At 31.6% G+C, this 23,124-nt stretch overlaps 1 protein-coding gene across 1 annotated transcript in view; it reads right to left on the bottom strand.

The window, feature by feature from the left end:
* The window catches only part of LOC139487459 (WW domain-binding protein 11-like), a 29,351-nt gene extending 6,265 nt beyond the window's left edge, over positions 1 to 23,086 (bottom strand). The window contains exons 1-14 of the mRNA XM_071272264.1: positions 22,686 to 23,086; positions 20,080 to 20,111; positions 19,742 to 19,835; positions 18,206 to 18,303; positions 17,606 to 17,693; positions 15,605 to 15,676; positions 12,756 to 12,846; positions 12,139 to 12,260; positions 10,322 to 10,420; positions 9,960 to 10,141; positions 8,400 to 8,658; positions 7,060 to 7,230; positions 6,584 to 6,874; positions 6,107 to 6,246 (exon numbers count right to left, since the gene is read on the bottom strand). Of these exons, the coding sequence (XP_071128365.1) occupies positions 6,119 to 6,246; positions 6,584 to 6,874; positions 7,060 to 7,230; positions 8,400 to 8,658; positions 9,960 to 10,141; positions 10,322 to 10,420; positions 12,139 to 12,260; positions 12,756 to 12,846; positions 15,605 to 15,676; positions 17,606 to 17,693; positions 18,206 to 18,303; positions 19,742 to 19,835; positions 20,080 to 20,111; positions 22,686 to 22,749 (1,791 nt within the window). The 5' untranslated portion in view covers positions 22,750 to 23,086 and the 3' untranslated portion in view covers positions 6,107 to 6,118. The remainder of the gene's footprint in view (positions 1 to 6,106; positions 6,247 to 6,583; positions 6,875 to 7,059; positions 7,231 to 8,399; positions 8,659 to 9,959; positions 10,142 to 10,321; positions 10,421 to 12,138; positions 12,261 to 12,755; positions 12,847 to 15,604; positions 15,677 to 17,605; positions 17,694 to 18,205; positions 18,304 to 19,741; positions 19,836 to 20,079; positions 20,112 to 22,685) is intronic.
* Between the last annotated feature and the right edge of the window lie 38 nt (positions 23,087 to 23,124).

Genomic DNA, 23,124 nt, shown 5'->3' with positions numbered 1-23,124 from the left:
GTGTATATATTAAAATGTAAACTGTTTACCTACATGAGTCAGAAAGTATTAAAATTGAGAATTGAGTTAGCCAATGAAATAGTATTATTGTTAACTGTAACTTGTACTGTTATATACCGCTGATTTTAGTATGGTATATTTCAATAAAATAGTATTATTGTTAACTGTAACCTGTACCGTTATATTCCGTTGATTTTAGTATGGTATAATTCACACATGATTTAAACTATACATCAATAAAACCTAAGATTTAAATTATATCATGACACAAGATCCTGTTGTTTCTTATTGTAAATATTATTTATCTGATTGGGAAGTTCATTAAACCTCTAATTTGTTTGTATGTTATCATCATAGTTCTGATAAAACATTTTTAAATTATTAATTTATCTAATTACTTTATGCTTAATGCAGTATGAAAACATAAGATAAATGAACAAGTAGTTTCTTGATCATTATGTGTCAAGAAATAACCCTCATTTGCAATATCTAACTCTAGAGGAATTATATCATCTTTTGACTTATTATTTAACCTTTTTTACACCTACACTGAAGGTAAAAATGTACTTATTTATTTGATATTTTCTTGTTTTAAAGCATATCATGTACCCAAGTAGTTCTGATTTAAAATATAAAACAACTAATTAGGTATAATTAGTTCTAGCAAGCATTGAGATTATATCACCTTGCCCATTGGAATAATGAATCACACTGCAATTATCAAAACAAAGGGAGATAACTCACTTTAATGATGGACAGATTATAAAGGGACATAACTCAAGAACAGTTTTAAACAGTAAAGTTACGCAAATTTGTACTTGATGCGTGTTTTCTCATAAGTATTGTGCTTAAGTTTCTTAAAATTTGGTTGAGGGAAACTAAAGTTAGAAAACAGAAACAGAATTTTTTTCCCATTTATAAAGGGGCATAACTCTGGAATGGTTCAAGTGACACCACCAAAATATAAAATTGACACCTGTTTTTGTGATAATAAGCATTGTGTATAAGTTTCATAACATTTGGTTAAGGCAAACAAAGTAAAAGAATGGGTAGCAATGTGTAGACATATTGGATGAACAGACGGACAAGGGTAAAACCTAATGTCCCCTCCAATCTACTACAGAAGGGGCATAATCAAACTTAAAATAGGGATTTTAGAATTATTTATAAAGGTCTAGCAAGCAACCAATAACACAAACAAAATCTGGGTTTAAAACAATTTGACTACATATATTCATGAATATCACACTTAAGGATTGTCAAGGTCACTCAGGCATAAAATATAGGTCAAGAGAAGCATATATAGAACTTTTCTGTAGGCCAGCTTCAACGATTATTTGTCATTTGGCCAACAGACACAAATTCACTTCATGAATACTCTTAATATTATAAAGGCGACTTTAATTTTAATTTGCTCTAAATTGTTCAAATGGTGAAGTTTGGAATTATTATGTAATGGAAATAAACTGTTACTGGTATTGATATACATATACTCTTTTTAAGGAACCTAAAATGTAACCACCGAGGCCAGCCTTTGGCTTTAATGGACAGTATATCTCGATAACAACTGTTCAAAACAAAATTGACTAAAATTTCAATATGCCTCCGTATGAAAACTTTGAACAAGATGTGATTTAAACGTAGGAATATGGTAGACAGGAATGTAAAGCAATTTTCATAGGACATGTAGTATTGATTCATGCTCATTTATTGAAAATTGTGTAGCATTAATTTTGACAAAGAATTGTACTTTAAATATCTATAAATCATGCAGACATTACATGACTGTCAGCTCTACATAAAAAAGACATAAATATTTAAAAATCAGATAATATAGATTATCCTTATAATTGTATAATTCTTTCAACTTATTATAATTCTGTTCAGGTAATAAAATTGAGGGAATAACCCAACAAAGACCAAATTAATGTATTTAATAAATAACAATTGACCATAATTAACAAGTTCAAATTCATGTTCATACAAGCACCTGTTCAAGAAAGATAACTCTATTCTATAATACTATCGATGACAATTTCAGAGGAGGACATTTGAGTGCATTGATAGGACAATGTTTAATAGACTCAAGACAGCACAATATAAAACAATATAAAACAATATAAAACATGTCCATTAAAATACAGCACTAATAGACTCAAGACAGCAAAACATAAAACAATATAAAACTTTTCAATTAAAATACAGCACTAAAAGTCTAAAAGGGTAAATCAAATGTTAAAGTCTGTTCTAGCCTGGAATTTATAACCTATAGAACGTACATAATGGGCTCTAGATATACCCCCTCCCCCTGTACAATACTGTTCAAAGAATTGCATTAGGAATTGCTCTTTCTCTTTATCTAAATGGGCTCTAATGTTGGCGCTCAAATGTCCCCTAGTAGTTTTAATTTTTTCGCTCAAATGTGGTGCGCCCGACAATCTATTATATCTATCTACAGAGTTTCATTGGTCAAATTAAGATTGAACAGCACATTCTGTGGGAGAAAAGATCCATCAAATGAGGACATTTCCAGTTACAATTACTTTGACAGGTTTCAGCAATAAACAGTTACAGTTTTGTAATATTTTGACCAAGCGGGTACTGGTATATCAATCATTTCTGATTGTTTTTAACATGCTAGTATGCAGGGAACTTAATCTGCAACAGGATATAAAAAAACTTCTCCTTTTTATGTATCTATATTTTACACAAATCAAAGACACATCCTATATACTATAACTTGACCTTAAAGAAGTAAAACTTATTTCCTTTATGATATCTGGTTTTACAGTTGAATGAAAGGCACAGTTTTTAGAGTTTTTGTTTTTAATATGTGTTCTCTCTCAGTTAGTTCTTTAATGAGAGAATATTAACTAAATGTACAAGATGAATTACTAATATTATTGTATTCTTCATCTACAAGTAGCAAAATTCAAAATTGTAATATAAAAGGCTATTATTTAAACTTTGAATTATTTTTAATTATGGTTTAGCCTAATTTCTTGTGCTTGAAATATTCTGTAGTTTATTGTTCTGTGCCAAGCACATTTTTAATAGAATGTACTGTGCCACTCACAACACTCTCTGTACAAAATACATTGTATTGAAAGTGTTATTCACCACTCACATAATAATACAGACTAAACATGGTATTTATTAAAAATTTCAAGCACAAGAAATTAGGCAAATTCCATAATTAAAAATAATTCCAAGTTTAAATAATAGCCTTTTAAATGTACATTTCTTTAAATTTCTAAATCAATACAACCCTAGCTGAACTGACACCTTTACCAATAACTGGCACTATTTATTTTGATAGCCATGACCATGACCTTGAAAATGTAAAGCTAAAGAGTCAACAGAATGAATAGATCTCTAATTCTCAATAATTAGAATGGGAATTCAAAATATAAACACTTAAAAGGTGAGGTTATATTTTATACATAGCTGGAATTTATTAAAGGAATAATTTATATTCATAAGAAAAGAATTTTCATTTATGGGTTATGGCCAACATACAGAACACTTTAAATAGTAGCATCCACTTTATTAACCTTATTAATCCATTTGAAGAGGGTTTTAAATATTTCTAAACAAGTGAAAGAATTGTGAAATTTATATTCCACAAAAACCACAAATAATTATTTCTTACATTTGAATTTCAATGTTTGATATATAAATGAATACAAAATATATCTTTTCTTAACAAATAAATTTCTGGGCTCTTCAGCCTCTTGATAAAAAATCCTAATTCAGATGATGTTTAGTGTTTTTTTGTGTTTTTTTCCTGTAATTTTCTTGGGTTGCTGCCTCAATGACTTAGTCACCATAATTCCATATTTTTATAAACAGAGAACTTTAAAGTTTAAATGGTTGACCCTAAAAAAACTGACATCAGCTGATATTGTGTATTTTTTTTTAAATGGAAATGTTTCAAGATGATGCCCCCACTTGCATATAACCTTATAAAGGGACATAACTCAAGAATAGTAAAAGTCACATTACCCAAATTCGTATTCAATTTGAGTTTTGTGGTAATAAAAAACTATGTATATAAAGTTTCATAACATTTAATTGATGCAAACTAAAGTTAGAGAATGGTCCAAGCCAATTTGAGGATGTACAGACAGACTAGGGTCAAGCTGTCCACTCTGCTTCAGCAGGGGAATAAAAAGAATGCTATTTGTCTCCTTTTTCTATCATTCGAAATCTCATAAATTATATTGTTACAATGTTCTAGGTTATTTTATGTGTCTGGCAATATTAATGATTACTGCACAAACTCTTAGTGATTGGAATATTTTAATGTTGTATAAACAATTGAATTGTCTATTTTTAACGATATTATTGGAATTGTGTCAATGGATTGCCGTGTCATTGACCTAGACCCTTTTCATTCCTTCTCTTGTTGACTTAGCCTAATGTTAGGTTAATCCCCTTCTATGGAGCCTAATGAAAGAGATCATTAGTTGACACCCTGTTTGGATGTAATTAACATAGGTGACATGCTGTTATCATAAGTTTTTAGGTAGGTAGGTGGCAGTTGATGATCAAAGGTGTTTGTCAACTATATTAATTATTGATTTGTTTAATAAATAATATAGAGGTTATAACCATTAGTTAACTATTGTACCCAATTGGTAATTTGTGTAAACCTAGCCAAAATGTCATCATTTTCACATGAAAGAATAAATTTTACTTCCAAAAAAGCAACGAGTACGAAATATAACAGTACTAAAATTTCTTCATATAAATATAACCCATATTACTACTATACTGTCTAACATATCAAAATTATATAAAAAAAAAAATGAAAAATCTAAATGCTTATGGTCAGCTTATTTAATGCCAATGTTTATTTATAAGCCAAATATTTTTTTCCAGGAGAAAGCTAGTATAATATAAAGATCAAATATATATATATAGTTTAATAATATATTATGCTATATGTATAGATTTAATGAATGAACTGTTCCAGTTGACTTTGGGTCAATTGGAGGGGGAGGCAATGTGTCATAGCATATTGTGATGTATAAATAATTGCTTTTTGATTCTGCAAACTGCTTAAACCATAGAGTACCACAATTGTACCCATTATGATATGACTAAAGTTTCCTTTCTGAGTTTATTTTGTAGATGTATTTATATTCACTTTATAAATCCAAAAAAATCATTATGAATCCATAATTAATAATAGAAATGGGTTTGAACATACCTCCAAACTTTCAAAGATGAGTACCTAAAAAACTGCATCCATAATTTTTGTAATTTGCCATTATGCATGTTCTTCAACATAGCTAACAATATTCAAATTTAAAAAAAAACCACACCTGTGTACTATACTTGGTTGGTAGTTAAATGTATAAGCATTAATTAATGTTTAGCAAATCGCATATTAAAACTGATATATTAAATTATCATTATACAAAGGGAGATAATCCATTTCCTATATTGATATATATATAAGTGATATATTCTCAATAAACAAATCACAGGTACATATAAATAACTAGAGCTACTGTCATGATGTTTAGATAGGGACAATAATAAAATGTTTTATCTACTCTTTCTTACAATCTTCCATTTCTCTTATAAACATTTTCTAAGTATAAGTGTCTATAAAAGTACCCAACCTAGCCTTTCATTCCTGTCACAAACTGATCAAAAGCATCAACCTTTGACCTTACTTGTAATCTAGTAAGTAGGGATAGGATTAAATTTTTGTCTGCCTCTTAAATTTCTCTTACAATATATTGGAGAGTATCATCCTTTATATTGTAGTGTATGATTGGGTTACAAAAGTGACTTATTAGTGAATGCTGAGATAATTATAGATTATCGTTGGTCATCTCAACGAGATTGATTTTCTCGCTTGAGCTGGTACAGCGAAAGTGAGAAAAGCAACCGAGTTGAGATGACCAATGATAATCTGTTTATCGCTATTTTACCTATGACGACCTTGTTAATTTCAGGTCAATTTCGTTAGCAACGCCACATGGCCTCCTTAGTTTCTAGCGATAATTTTTCCATCTCAAGCGAGAAGCATGATATGAAAATTATCACAAAAAAAGATCAAAAGAAAAATGCACAAAATAGCGATAATTACCTTTAATTTCCCTCATATTAAATCTTCCATTTCTCTCATAAACTGATCATAAGCATCATCCTTGGTCTTTGTATGGGTTGCTGCCACCACTGGCGCTGATTTAGGTGCAATTCCTGATATTCTCTTCTCTTCCTCTTTAGCTGAAATGAAGACAGAATACTTAGGCATTATTGTAAATATTTATTGAGACTAATCTCAAGGTCACTGATTATAATAGAGTATTTTTGTTATAATTTTAGCATTTGAAATTTTTAAAGCTGTATAACTTATAATTCAAAGTTGTCTAGGAAATAAAGTATCAGACATTAATCACTCTATTTCCAATAAAAATAATATATCATGTAAAACAGGTTGTTCCACGCATCAATCACTGTTCATATTTTTTTGGCAGATGTGGAAGATTTTCCCCATTACATAAAAAATCCAGTCAGTGTAGGATATATTCTGGCAATTGACAGTGTTTTTATATCTAATTACCTTTCTTAATAACTCTGCCTTTAGCATCTCTTGGATCACGTTTAATTTTCAAGGCCACAGGTGTAAACCTTGTCACATCCCCACCAACGTTCTTTATCTGTGGTTTAGCTTCTATTGTAGCTGTACCCTTCTTTTCTTCTTCAGATGATATCTGTGGAGGTTTCATGATACTGGGCTGAGCACTGATAACGTTAGGGTTCTGTAGTGGTTGGGTACCAGGTGGAGCCAGTCGAAGTGGAGGCATTCCTGGAGGTGCTCCTGGTGGACGGAGCATTCTGTGAGGAGGAAGGCCTGCAATTAAAAGAAATTACAATCAAATAGCATTGAGTCTGGATGCAGCTCAAAAAACAAACTACAAAAGTCAAAAGTCTTATAATCCACAAATAATGTCAATTTTTCTATTGCAGCCATTACATAAAATAGTTGATGAAATATGAAAACAACTTTTAACATACAATAAATTAATAATTACTTACCAGGTGGCCCAAGTGGCATCCTTGGTGGCATTCTAACATTTGGTGGTAGTCCTGGTGGTGGTCCAGGAGGAAGTCCTGCTGGTCTACCAGGGGGTGGTCCTGGTGGTAACATACGTGGCATTGGACCTCTCATAGGTCTGAACATCATAGGAGGTGCACCTGGAGGCGGACCTGTCAATGTAAACATACGAGTCTCAGGGAGTAGTACAAAGAATATCAGATCTACTATAAGTTCTAACATCGCAAATACTTTAGAAAGAATTATAATACAAGTTACAACAAACTTTAAAGAGCTTATTACTTAGTTACGATTAATTTTCCTGAAAATTGTATTTTGCATTTTAACTGCAAATAAACAGTTTCATCAGGAACCAATGATAGTTAAAACGGCTCTGTCTTATCATAGAAAACAATAAACAATAATCTTGAAAAACTGAACAAAAAATCAATTTCTGATTCTTTAGTTATTGACGAATATCAAAGAAATAAAATCCAAAATGATCTCTATAAGTGCCTTGCAATGCAACAAATTGAACCGACAGTTTTTGTAACTAGAGAGCAGGTGAGCTAAAAAGGTGATTTGAAAAAAAGAGGCCACAGATACCAAAGGGATAATTAAACTCATTAGAAAAACATACTGACAATGCCATGACATAAAACATACTGACAATGCAATGAAATGAAAGGAAAACTGATAAAAACATACTGACAATGTCATGAAATGAAAGGAAAACTGATAAAAACATACTGGCAATGTCATGAAATGAAAGGAAAACTGATAAAAACATACTGACAATGTCATGAAATGAAAGGAAAACTGATAAAAACATACTGACAATGTCATGAAATGAAAGGAAAACTGATAAAAACATACTGACAATGTCATGAAATGAAAGGAAAACTGATAAAAACATACTGACAATGTCATGTCATGAAAGGAAAACTGATAAAAACATACTGACAATGTCATGAAATGAAAGGAAAACTGATAAAAACATACTGACAATGTCATGAAATGAAAGGAAAACTGATAAAAACATACTGACAATGTCATGACATGAAAGGAAAACTGATAAAAACATACTGAGAATGCCATGACATGAAAGGAAAACTGATAAAAACATACTGACAATGTCATGACATGAAAGGAAAACTGATAAAAACATACTGACAATGCCATGACATGAAAGGAAAACTGATAAAAACATACTGACAATGTCATGAAATGAAAGGAAAACTGATAAAAACATACTGACATACCCTACAACACAAACAAAGTCATACAATAATAGGACACATTGTGTTTGTTTCCCTACAAGGTTAACCTATGAAGTACATACCTGGAGGTAGTCCTGGAGGTAACCCAGGTGGCGCCCCTGGTGGAGCACCTGGTGGTGGCCCTGGAGGCATCAGTCTTGGTTGTGCTTGTTTCTCATCTTCCCCAGGAGGTCCATCAGGGAGACTATCTCTAGCTTTTTTTTTATCTTCATCATCTCTTCTCCTTTTCTCTCTATCCCTTTCCCGTTCATCATCTCTCCGTCTTCGTCTCCTTCTTCTGTCTTCTTCATCACTATCAGAATCTGAACTGCTCTCTGAACTCTACAATATTCAAAATAATGTTTTTTTTTAAAGAATTGATTATTCATATTTTGTAAATAGGAGCCTATTATATATAAAGATTGCAATGCGAAATGGGATTAGATTATTTTAAAGACAGTGCAGAGACCTATATATCGTTGCTTCCATCCTGTGAATTTTTCGTAGATAGTTTTAGATCAACTATGATTTGATTAACAGGCACACACACAATTTTGTATTTTTGAAAAAATCTAAGTGATAAAATTGATTTGAAATACTTTCGTCAATGCGCAAACCGTTTCGTAAATTACGTAAGTGACGAGCCCTAGCAATCACTGCTTGCTGTCTGTATCTGTGATATATAAAAATATTCAAAGTGTGGTAAAATGATCTATACAAAAGTTTATGTAAAAGAAGCAGAAAAGTTTTGAGTAAGACAGATCTAATAAACAAATAAACCAAAAGACTAAGATATGATTAAAGACAGTTGACAAGGTTCCTAACTTTGGTCAGTCATCCTAACATATACATGTAGTTGGATAACACTAGTTTTATAAGTGCTCGCGCCATCTCCTCTTTATGTCTGAATCAGTGAAATAAAAAGCAAACAGAAGTATAAACAAATCAGTTTACAAAAACAACGGAATCTATAATATAGGAATTTATACAGACCCCCCAAAAAATCGGAACTTGTAAAATAATATTTTAATCAGATTCTTTGCTGTACAATTTCCATATTCAAACCAAAAACGAAAGAAGTTTTTCAAATACCTTACCCTAATCAAAAGTAACATACAATTAAGAACTAGTAATTTTTTCGTGCAAAATGTAAGAATATTAATCATACAAAAGGAGATAAACCAGAAATTTACAGTTATATATTTTCTTGCATAACAGACAGCCAAAGGGAGATAAATATTCAATTTAGTAAACTACCTTGTAATAATACAGTCATGGGAAATACATATTTTATTCAATATACTATCTTGCATAATTGACAGTCAAGGGAGATAAGTCTGAAATAAACAGAGAATGAAATGCATAAGATACTGTATAATCATCTTATATAACTAATGATATTTTTTTTATTTGCAGCTTTCAAAACAATGCTCACATATAACGCACATGGCAAGTGTGGGATTCGAACTCTTAACCTCTGTTTAAGCCTGTTGATAAGCTAGTTATACAGTATGTGAACTACATAATAGGCCACTCAGGTTCTGAACAAGACTTGAATATAAATGATTATCATGAAAACATTAAATGAATGTAACATTATAAGGATATTAAACACCATGATGAATTTAGAAATAAAATCTTACATCTCGTCGTCTTTCCGCCTCCTTCTTTTTGTCTGGTATTTGCTGACCTGCCATTTGTAACATTTTAGCCTGTAATGCTGTCACCCCCTTAGGTGCTTTAAATTTTAATCTGGTATCTTTCTCTTCCTCATCAGGGTCCCTTGTGTCATCATCAACAAATCGGATCTTTCTTGATTTTGAGCCTAAGGAGAAAAAACAAATTTACTACACTTCATTAAAACCAACTATAGCGTCAAAAAATTAAAATACCATTAACATAAAGGGGACATTTACATTTTAAAATCAAAGAGTTCACAAGCATTGTAGGGTAAAGAAAAGTGGGCAGCCTCAGGGGGCAAGGGAATGATGGAATATTTTCTTACCTAGTAGTTCCTCATCATCATGGTCGTGATCATCTTCGTCAGGACTATCGTGAGGATGTTCTATGTCCAGATCTACGGTACCGATGTTTTCTTCTATACCTGTGAAATGTGAATTTATATATTTAATGTGAGACATAAGGACAATGATGATTTTTATGCCAAAATCTATTGTGCCATTGATTTCTCTTTGAAATGAAAAATTATCTAATCAGATCATTGCTTGTTTCTTCTCTCTCTTGAAAAGAATAGCAAATCAAATCAATAAGTTTTGACAGTTTTTACATAAATTTGAAAACTATATATTTGCAGAAATACTTTTAATATCGACATAAATATATATAATTAAAATTATATTATAGATAATTTTCATATTGAAAATATTATGATTTAAAAAAATAATATAATAAAAGCAGATGTTATTTTGTTCATCTATTTTTGCAATATCTAATTTGTAATGGGATTTTCATAATACAACTGACACAGACATGTGAATCCTTCTAGGAACTCTGTTAGAAATATATAAAGTAAGCGTAAAACTTTACAACTGATTATTTGATGGAAAAAAATTGTGTTGAACAGGAAAGCTTGACTTCATTTTCTCATATGATAAAATTTTCAAATAAATGTCTTTCCTTTGTTAAATGTCAATAAGTGTCTACCATCATGGGCTTGTCTTTTAAGAAGACTGGGTAACAACAAGGGTCCATAAAATTAAAAGATTGACATATTATATGCAGACCTGTCTGTTGTTAGACATTTTTAGAAAATTTGTGTCCTTGGGTTGCTGTCTCACTCACAAATACTTGATACAGTCGACTCTCGTTATGTCGAAGTCAGCCGGACCAGAGAAATATTTCGAGATACAAGTAGTTCGACTCAAACGAACACCGGAAGTTCGACAATCTAAGGGACACAACTCTTGCTTAGCTTGGTAAAGCTAAAATAAATATGGGTGAATATGGCAAGGGGATCGATATTCTAGTATCAGATCGATGTATTTGTTTGTCACAGTCTTTTATTATTATAATGACATTATTTTTACTTATTCAATTGTTTCAAATAAAAAAAAATCCTATGACTTTTCCAAGAGAGTAATTTCCAATCGATAGTTTTGTTATTCAGGTCGGTTATAGCTGACAAAATTGTTTATTCTCGGATACAAGAGATTTAAGAAAATTTTGATTTCTATTCATTTTGTTTTATCTCACTCTTTCTTTTCAAAAGAAAATATAACAAGGTTAAAAACGCCGTTTGAGTAGTTTTTAGGTGATCATCAACGGAAGCCATAATCCTCACTTTATACACACCCTGAGACTACTATCTCAGACACACCCAAGCTCATTAGTGTAAATCACAAATTAATTGTTTTGTTAACATTTTAAATACTTTTTCATAAACATTAACAATGTATCACTAATTATTTATCAAAATTCTATAAAAGATAATCTTAGGTAAACACACATGGAAATAGCATGTCATAAATCAATACAGTGGTCAGTGACCGGAGATTTAATTACACGTGTATTGTCAGATTAACTCTTCAATCCATTTAAATCCCGGAGGTCATGTTTTGACATACGTGTATTAGTTCGAGATAAAAAATGAATTTTGAATGCTTTTGTTAACCTTGGGATCGTAAATTTAGTTCGACTCAACCGAAATTTCAACTCATCAGGAGTCTAATTACATGCTTTTGTATGGAATTAAGTTCGGGGCCACGTGAAAACTTTGACTCATCCGAAATTTCGAGTCAACCGAGTTCGAGACAACGAGAGTTAACTGTATCTCCTTTTATTCCTATCTATATCAATACCTACCCTTTTCTGGATCATATTCTTCATCTTCACTGTCACTCAGTTGTGGAGGGGGCCCAGGAGGGGGACCTGGAGGTTTCCTCTTTCTTAGAGCTTCATGGTCCACATCCATCATGGATATCTCACTGTTATAAATATTATATAAATATGTTAATTTAATAAGATAATAAGCATGAGCAATCATGAAAATAATCAACACTTTTTAAAATGCAATTTTTACTATTTACATTTTTCAGATTTGATGAAAATATAAATTATCTATGGCTTTGAAAATGTGAGGAAGTTTTTCAGCTAGATTCTCATCAAAAGATGATAGCCCTGATATCAGATGCATAGCTGAGAAGGATCCTAGATTATATTTTTAATACCTTTGACCTACAATGGCAAATTAAGACGTATGCTCATGTGGTCATTTATTTCTCACTTCATTCGACAATACATGTAGCTATGAAAACCAATCTAAGTCAAGAAGCTTGTGATGGAAAACTATTAGACAGAAAGATCAAAGGAAAATTTATGAAAACAGCAATAATGTCAGTTATTCTACAGGCATCATGATTAAATAACAGGAATTGTCACTAAATAATGACCGATTGACCCTCAACAATTGAGGCTATTACCTGAATCCTGAGGATTTCTTCAATATTCCATGTGGAAGTTTATCAAGTGACGGCAGTGGTATTTCATTTGGTAAAGGTATCATTGATGGTACTGTAAATAAAAAGGTAAAGGTATCATTGATGGTACTGTAAATAGAAAGGTCAATGTATCATTGGTGGTACTGTAAATAAAAAGGTGAAGGTATTATTGATTGTACTCTAAATAGAAAGGTCAAGGTATCATTGGTGGTTCTGTAAATAAAAAGGTAAAGGTATCATTGATGGTACTGTAAATAGAAAGGTCAATGTATCATTGGTGGTACTGTAAATAAAAAGGTAAAGGTATCATTGATGGTACTGTAAATAAAAAGGTAAAGGTATCATTGATGGTACTGTAAATAGAAAGGTCAATGTATCATTGATGGTACTGTAAATAGAAAGGTCAATGTATCATTGGTGGTACTGTAAATAGAAAGGTCAATGTATCATTGATGGTACTGTAAATAGAAAGGTCAATGTATCATTGATGGTACTGTAAATAAAAAGGTAAAGGTATCATTGATGTTACTGTAAATAGAAAGGTCAATGTATCATTGGTGGTACTGTAAATAGAAAGGTAAAGGTATCATTGATGGTACTGTAAATAGAAAGGTAATGGTATCATTGGTGGTACTGTAAATAGAAAGGTAAAGGTATCATTGGTGGTTCTGTAAATAGAAAGGTCAATGTATCATTGGTGGTTCTGTAAATAGAAAGGTCAATGTATCATTGGTGGTTCTGTAAATAGAAAGGTCAATGTATCATTGGTGGTACTGTAAATAGAAAGGTCAATGTATCATTGGTGGTACTGTAAATAAAAAGGTCAATGTATCATTGATGGTCCTGTAAATAGAAAGGTAAAGGTATCATTGATGGTACTGTAAATAGAAAGGTCAATGTATCATTGATGGTACTGTAAATAGAAAGGTCAATGTATCATTGGTGGTTCTGTAAATAGAAAGGTCAATGTATCATTGGTGGTTCTGTAAATAGAAAGGTCAATGTATCATTGGTGGTACTGTAAATAGAAAGGTCAATGTATCATTGGTGGTACTGTAAATAAAAAGGTCAATGTATCATTGATGGTACTGTAAATAGAAAGGTAAAGGTATCATTGATGGTACTGTAAATAGAAAGGTCAATGTATCATTGATGGTACTGTAAATAGAAAGGTCAATGTATCATTGGTGGTACTGTAAATAGAAAGGTCAATGTATCATTGGTGGTTCTGTAAATAGAAAGGTCAATGTATCATTGATGGTACTGTAAATAGAAAGGTCAATGTATCATTGATGGTACTGTAAATAGAAAGGTAAAGGTATCATTGGTGGTTCTGTAAATAGAAAGGTCAATGTATCATTGATGGTACTGTAAATAGAAAGGTCAATGTATCATTGATGGTACTGTAAATAGAAAGGTCAATGTATCATTGATGGTACTGTAAATAGAAAGGTCAATGTATCATTGGTGGTACTGTAAATAGAAAGGTCAAAGTATCATTGATGGTACTGTAAATAAAAAGGTAAAGGTATCATTGATGGTACTGTAAATAGAAATGTCAATGTATCATTGGTGGTACTGTAAATAGAAAGGTCAATGTATCATTGGTGGTACTGTAAATAGAAAGGTCAATGTATCATTGGTGGTACTGTAAATAGAAATGTCAATGTATCATTGGTGGTTCTGTAAATAGAAAGGTCAATGTATCATTGATGGTACTGTAAATAGAAAGGTCAATGTATCATTGATGGTACTGTAAATAGAAAGGTCAATGTATCATTGGTGGTACTGTAAATAGAAAGGTCAATGTATCATTGGTGGTACTGTAAATAGAAAGGTCAATGTATCATTGGTGGTACTGTAAATAGAAAGGTCAATGTATCATTGGTGGTACTGTAAATAAAAAGGTGAAGGTATTATTGATTGTACTCTAAATAGAAAGGTCAAGGTATCATTGGTGGTACTCTAAATAGAAAGGTCAAAGTATCATTGGTGGTACTGTAAATAGAAAGGTAAAGGTATCATTGATTGTACTCTAAATAGAAAGGTCAAGGTATCATTGGTGGTTCTGTAAATACAAAGGTCATGGTATCATTGATGGTACTGTAAAGAATAGGTTTCCAAGAGCCTGAATCGCCATCCTAGTAAAATTCCACCTTTTTTTTTTATAGTTACAAGGGACAATTGATGATTTTGTCAATGCTAACTTAAAAATTTATTTTGCTGAACATTTTTTTACTATCAAAAGATTGTCTTTTTACTATCATGACTATAGTCACCACAAAAAATTGGATACAAGCTTAAGAGGTACACATGTACCTGAATCACTCACCTGGTAAAACGTTTTTTATCACTTTGCTAATTAGTATTTTTATATCATATACATATAGTTACTCATTGTGTTGCTTACTATTTGTTAACTTACATTTTTAAAATAATAGGTTTTATAATTGCTGCCCAGACTGCATTAAACAAACAACATTGACATTCATGGGTGAAAATCCATTACAGGTTGTCAGATTTTTTTTGAAAATTTCATAGAAGATATTTGTGGACCTGACCTGCTGATAATTTTAACTCAAGTCAGGTTTGATCAATGGCTTTTGTTATAGAGGTTTTATAAGCCCCCCAAAAAATGCTTGTCACCTCAAATCCCTGGATACACATTTCAAACTGTAGATTCCCGAAGGAACAATTACGTAAAGTTTTAGTTTCACAGAAGATTTAAAACAAAAAATTCAACAACAAAGATGGATGCCAAGTGATGGGCTAGGTGAGCTTATAAAAGGGGTCAAGGTAAAATTGATGTAAAAGTCTATTTATACACTTACTTGTCAACTGTTGTGGGATATCTGGTAATGGAATCTGGTCTAGTTGTACTCGCTCAGCATTTTTTACTTGTTCTGAAATTAAAAAAAAGGTTCTTCTATTTAACTGTAAGCTAGGAGTGAATTACACAACAGCATTGTTATATATAAAATCATTATTCTAGGAGATCTGTTTTAAGTCATAGCATTTTTACTGTAAGTTTTATAACCAGGTGCTCCGCAGGGCGCAGCTTTATACGACCCCAGTGGTTGAACCCTGAACAGTTAGGGCAAATTTGGTCACAATATTCAAGCTTGATTCTGTCTGACTTTGGATTGTGATCAAATTTTTGACATAATAAAGGTTTTTGTCACAAAATTAATGGGGTCAAAGATCTAACAAATCTATTGCACAATACTGTGCAATTGAAGATTTCTTCTTGAAACTTTTGAAAAATTTTGAAAAAAAAGGAAGCCCTTCAAAAAATGGTAAACAAAAAATCCCCCCCAAACTTTTTGAAACCCCCTTGGAGCAATAACCCTTAAACTCAATCCTATGCTTTCCATTGCAGTATTGAACCTTGTAGTACAATTTCAGAGAGATCCATACACTTAAACACAAGTTATTGTCAGGATTGTTTGGAAACTAGAAACATGCTTCTTTTTGGCCCTAATTCCTACATATTTTGGGCAATTAACCCAAAACTTAATCCCAGCCTCCCCTTTGTTATATGGTACATTGTGGTACAATTTCAGAGAGATCCATACAATTACACATTAGTTATTGTCTTGAAACTAGAAAAATGCTTGTTTTGACCCCTTTTTGGCCCTTAATTCCTAAACTTTGGCCCCATAACCCCTAAAATGAATCCAAACCTTCCACTTGTGGTTTTAAACATTGCGGTATGATTTCAGAGCAATTGAAATACTTTTACACAAGTTATTATCATGAAACTAGAAAAATGCTTCTTTTGGGCCCCTTTCGGGCCCCTAATTCCTAATCGGTTGGGACCATCACCCCCATTTCATGACGATCTATTCACTTAAACTAAAGTTATTATCCGGAAACCAATGTGTCTTCGGACGACGACGACGACGCAGACGACAACATCATACCATTATACGATCCCAAAATTTTTTTGGGGTCGTATAAAAATATAAGCTTTCTTATTCAATAAAAACAAAATAAACAGCTGTGCTGAGAGCACATGCTATGCCTGTTGACTTGTGTGTGAAGTTTTATGCAAGAATCATAAATAGATTCTGAGATACGGCGTGACATGTGAAAAAAAACCCTCACCCCTGTAACTCAAAATTTTTAATTTTATTTTCTCCAAAAAGTATACAGATCATCATTTGACCATCATAAGAAATGTTAAGTTTCATGAAATTTGGATAAGTCATTCTCAAGTTACTATGCGACATGTGTATGCCAGACAAACAGACGGCCGACATTTGTATGCCATACTACGTCCTGTCAAAATCAATACACTAATTCAATTTATATTCCACTTCCCCCATTTGGGAAGAAATATTATCCTGTATTGTTTCTCTTTTCTGGTATAGTTTTCGAGACTTAGCATTAAATATAGAAATGAGTATCAATGGTTTCTGGCAATTTTTTTGTATCTGTTTTCCTAAAAAATACTGTCAGCAAAACACTAAACATAAACTCTGTATCAAAATTGGTCTAGTGATTATTCAACATGATTAAAGCTAAATGTATATTACTGAACTCATTCCTACATTAAATATTAAGGGCTATTCCAGAAAAAATGTATGGGGGGGTTGGAAGGCACATTATATTAATAATACATGGGTGATGGGTATCAGAGCAACTTTTCACACTATAATGCACTATAATTCTCAATTACAATTGTCTGGGTGGCGGGTGCTGACAAAAACTGCCTTCCAACCCCCCATACATTTTTTTCTGGAATAGCCCTAATCAAATATCATTTGGCTTTTGACTAAAACTATCAACAAAATATAGAAGATTATATATAATTTTTTTTTAATAATTACCAAAATAAAGCTGAAGCTTGAGTCTTTTCTTTTCATAATCATATTCTGCTTTCTTCAACTCTTTAGAATAATCCATATTCTCTTTTTCCTACAAAAAACAGTGAATTTTAAGAAAGATGTTCATTTTTAATTTTAATTTCTAAATTCAAGCATGAAAATTTGAACAAAAAATATATGAAAATATCTAGAGATTGTAAAATACTATCAAAACAATTGTGGTGGTCCTTTCAAAATTTTAAAATTCCATTTTGAATGAGAAACACTGTATTGACTCTTCGTCCAATGAAACAAGTATGGTCTTGAGAAACGATGATAGTCCATCGGAAGGGAAGGATAAATGGCTGACCTGTGTTAAGAGAGAGCCATATCTCTTGCATGTTAAAGACATCCTTGTAGATTTCAAAGAAAAAGAGTAGGCTACTGCCTCTACAAGGCAGCACTTGCACCCACAAAGTGGAGAGGGATTAATATAAGTTGCAATAACTTGTGTCCTAATCCACTATAAATATGTTTAAACTAAACTAATAAAGGACATCCGCAAAATTTATAGGGACTCACACTCAGTACCATATTTTGTTAAATTGATAAAAACAAACTCACATATAACCTGACAACTCTCTGGAAAGTCTCCTTCAATTTTCTTCTTTTATCTTTTAGTACTTTTTCATTCAGTAATGGTGCTTCCACTGGATTATATTCTGAATAATAATAAAAAGACATTAAAGCTGACTATGCGGTATGGGCTTTGCTCATTGTTGAAGGCAGTACGGTGACCTATAGTTGTTAATTTCTATGTTATTTGGTCTCTTTTGCAGAGTTGTCTTATTGGCAATATACCACATCTTCTTTTTTATATTGTTTGTCAGTCACAGAAAGAAATAACAAAACATCCATACACACACATGACATATATCTTTCCCTTTATAAGATAACTGTGGCAACACCAATTTATCATTTGTTTTTTTCACCAACTTTAGTTCACTTAGATATATTAGAAACTTTCCTGTTTTTAGGAACATTAGTTTATTAAGGTATATAGACAACAGATCTGCCAAATTTCCAGATTTTTTGGGAATATATGGTACTCAATTAGATGTCCTGACCTAACTCTTCAATCCTCTATTTTATTTAATCAATTAAGAACCTCAAAACAGACAGTCAAAGGGCCAAAATTGCATTTTATCACACATATAATCAAACACATATTCATTCAACAGTGCTTTCCCGAAAGCCTTTTCCCTCAAGGTAATGTGATACTATATTGCTAGAATATGTAGGATGTGATGCTATCAGAAATGATTTTCTTAAAGATAGTGTTATGGATGTGATGCTATAAGTTTTAGAAACAAGATGGTATTTCAAAATTTCCTGTTTGCCAGGATGATATTAGAACTTTCTGAGGAGAACACTGTTCGATACCATAGTGTATAAGTTTAAATACTTGTGATATATATATAAAAAGAAACAGAATATGTCATGAATATTACGCATCAGTAGCAGATTTCTTCCTTTCCCTTCTTTCAGACTCAAAAAAAGAAATTTATATGATATGCATTAGGTCTTCTTGTGCTTTGAGAAGTTGGTTGGTTTATGATTTTTTTGATTTTTTCTTATTCAACAACAATATAATGGCACATGCTGTTAACAGATTTCTTCACTTGTACAGCTATTTCAGTGGAGATCCCTGTGTATAAGTACCTTAAGACTAGGGTATCCTCAGGTAGTACCTTAAGACTAGGGTATCCTCAGGTAGTACCTTAAGACTAGGGTATCCTCAGGTAGTACCTTAAGACTAGGGTATCCTCAGGTATATACTTATAATTTTGTTAGTATACATTATTTATCATTAATACATAATTTCTCTATTATTTTGCTATTCTAACTTTGAATATGAAGATTATGTATATTTATGAAAAAAAACTTTATTACACCATCAATTGTTACTATTTGATAGATGTCAAGAATAAAACTGAATAGCGGATTATAGAGTGTGTTTGGAATTTGGTTTGAGGTTTTAATATATTTCTATGTTGTCCAGTATAATGGTTTTTACAGTTTTTTTTGTGTGGATTAATAACTTTCACCACATGTTTTTGATTTCTACTATAATTATCATTTCAAGTTTATATTTTTTACCCATCTTGTCGATAATTTCCATCTCTGTCAGTAACTGTAGTGGATCTTTTCCCTTTAATACAGCCTGTCGTACTAGCATACGCTGCTTCTTGTTCTACAATTAAAACATAAATCATTTCAAATAAAGGGAAACAAATTTTACAATAATTTTTTAATTGACATACATATCAAACTATAAAACATGAATTGTTTATCATATATATGTATCATTGGACAAAAGTTAAAAGTTAAAAATTTTAAATAAATTTCAGGGCTATTTTGATTGATCTGAAATAACGGGAACAGCAACTTTTTATAAATTAAAAGCTGAAATTATAGTAAACATGGTAAATAGTTACCTTTTTTAATTCCCTCTTTCTTGCCTCTTTTCCTGTAAAAATAGAAATATGATACAAGACATTAACACTAATTTACTTCAACAACCAGCATGATAAAAGAATCATTTTTTTCTTTAATGCTTTATGTAACTCACTCATAAACATGATAAATAGAACCCCAAAAATTCTGTCATTAAGAATGAGTTGCACCAGCCAACCGGAGATGTTGTACATGTTGTAAATGACATAATCCAACAACTGGTTCTTACTGAAAGGTAATAACATAAGCATTGTAAGATAAAGAGTATGATCTTAGAAAGTCATCAAGAGAGCAAACAAAATTACTAGTTATTCTGTTACACGAGAGAGGTTTTATCTTTAACAAGCTACATTGTATATATAAAAGAGCAGAGTTCCAATGTCCCCTGTGTCGCACATATTTTATCTATCCAAGGGCAATTACTGAAAAGAATTTGTTCTTTATTATTTTTACAAATACATGTTTCTTTAGAGAAATGAAAAAATATTTGATCAGCACTGATTTTCAGCCTGATCATCAGCCTGATCAGAGATGATAATGAACCATAGTATATATCATGTATATATATATATATAGCTATAACAGGTAGAGTACTAATCATAAATCAGTTATTTTGGTCCAAACTTTAATTTGTAACAATTATGGATAAATGATATCAGTTTGCATTTCTGGGAACAGTTCATAAACCAAGTTTGATCCAACATTTGCTTCACAAGAAAATACCTGTATCAAGTCAGGAATTACATTCATTTAATGGATTTGATCTTTTAATTTTGCAATTTGATAAGGGTCCTAAGATTTCCAAGAGAACTCCCAAGAATAGAGTAATGACCAGATAACAAATAGATGTTTCCGAAAAACTACCTTGAAAATAAAATATGGTGTTATACTGCTTTTACCAATAGACATGATAGACGTATTTACACTTGTATGCAAATTTATCTCTCAATGAGTAAAATCACAAAAGTTCCTGTTTAATAAGGGATTTTTTGCCTTGGGGTTCAGTTTTTTTGTTAATCTACTTCTTATAATATATATATGTAGGACTCTAAAGTGCGATGGTCTACGCTAAAGTATGATGGTGTATCACGCTAAAGTGCGATGGATATTTGTTTGCTAAAGTTCGATGGAATATCACACTGAAGTGTGATGGACCAAAAGGGTAATGTTGACTGGCAAAAAACGTTGAAGAACACGGATGGAAAAAAAAAGAAAAAGAACACAGATGTTAATTAATAGTCTTTTTGCAAAAGCTAGTAGGATTTTTTTTTTAAATTCAGGCATATCAAATATTTTGATAATTAGCATAGCTTGCAGTTCACATGTACATGTAGTCTATCCCTTATGTGATCACCTTGTCATCGTAAATTACAAATACAAAATTCGTTCATTCATGTCATGTAACATTTATTTGTTTAAATCTTAATTCAAATGAGAGAGAAATGCAATGTTCTCCGAGCTTTCTCCTTTTTCACAGCGAGTACAAATACAGGTTGTATTTTCCTAAAATGTACAAAATAATGCTTTAGCAGACAATTTATGATTTATGCATGAAAACATGTACCTCTACTTTACCGACTTTTCAATAAATTGACAATATTTTAACAGGGACCGCAAAGTAAACTGTAACATAAACAATGATTTCAATGTATCAGTTAACATTACCTTCTAATAGAAGCAAGAAAAAGTATACTATTACTTGTGGCTATAACAGTCTGCACCAAAAACTTTTTCAACTACTAGTATGAAGACCAATATTCCAACATTTTTCTTATTGGTCCAACAAAGTTTTGCAATAACTTACTAGTCCATATAAAATTTTACTAGTCTTGGGCATCGGACTAGTGGCTAACTGTGCAGACTGGTATTATTTTGTATCTGTATAGTAAAATGCAAGACACTGTCAACGTATATTTGTTCTGCCTAACAGAAGTTCCAATGGAAACTTTGTTATAAACATTGTCATAATATCTTTTCTTGTTGGAACAAATATTCTATACCACTTCCAGAATATTTTTTCCTTTTGGAACTTATATTATGAAGGAACTTCTATTCCGTGACAACACAAGTCCTTCTTCCAGCACCCGATAAAAAAAACCATTTGCATCAGCAGACAAAGCACGGGTAGGTTTAAATTAAGTAAGTCATGGACATTTGGCTAAAGTTGTCAATCAAATATTCTACGTTTATCTTTCAGCATGTTAATTTTTTTTGTATAAACGACACGTCATAATCCATAGTACGTTTATTACTTCTATACTATCGCTGACCATCGCACTTTAGCGTGTGTAGGCATCGCACTTTAGCAAAGACCATAGCACTTTAGCGTGACCATCGTACTTTAGCGTCCACATTGCACTTTAAGTCCTACATATATATATATATATAGGCTGTTTTTTTAGGTTTATGAGTTTTCAAAGTGAATTGGTTATCAAGGGTAGTATATGCTTGTATGTTTCTCTCATGTCTCTTTGCGATGTGCTGATGGATCGTTGTACAATGTACATGTTGATGCTTGTTTGAATTGTGTTTATAAGTCTTCTTTTTGAAGTTCAATTAAAAAAATTGTTAGTTATAGGGTACTTACTGGCTTGGTCAGTGGGATTCATATATTTCCCACTTTTAGTGGTGTTAATTGAGCGGCGTCCCATGTTGGTATCTGCGTGATGACACCAACTTCAAAATAATGTTACAAAGTTTGCTGTCAGTCGCAGTAACTTGCAAATAGGATTGAGTGCTAAACTGAAACCAACAACATATCTGAAAATTGATAAAAGTTGTAGTCCTGCTCAATTGATACTACAATATTCATTTAAACGTCGAATTTAAAGCGTGATATTTTTTTCCATTTTTATCTTGCCGTAAGTGGAGCTAATGTTGCAAATAAAAAAGTTTTGTTATTGTTAATTTTTTGCATATAAGAATAGGCTGAATATACCGTTTGAATTAATATAAAACGCATTTATATCTTAAAATATTTCTGTATTTAATAAAAATAAAATAAAAAAATATTACGACATAGTCTT

The sequence above is a fragment of the Mytilus edulis genome, chromosome 9 (genome assembly GCF_963676685.1).
Source record: "Mytilus edulis chromosome 9, xbMytEdul2.2, whole genome shotgun sequence".
Classification (NCBI taxonomy): domain Eukaryota; kingdom Metazoa; phylum Mollusca; class Bivalvia; order Mytilida; family Mytilidae; genus Mytilus; species Mytilus edulis.
This window is presented reverse-complemented; position numbering and strand designations above follow the sequence as displayed.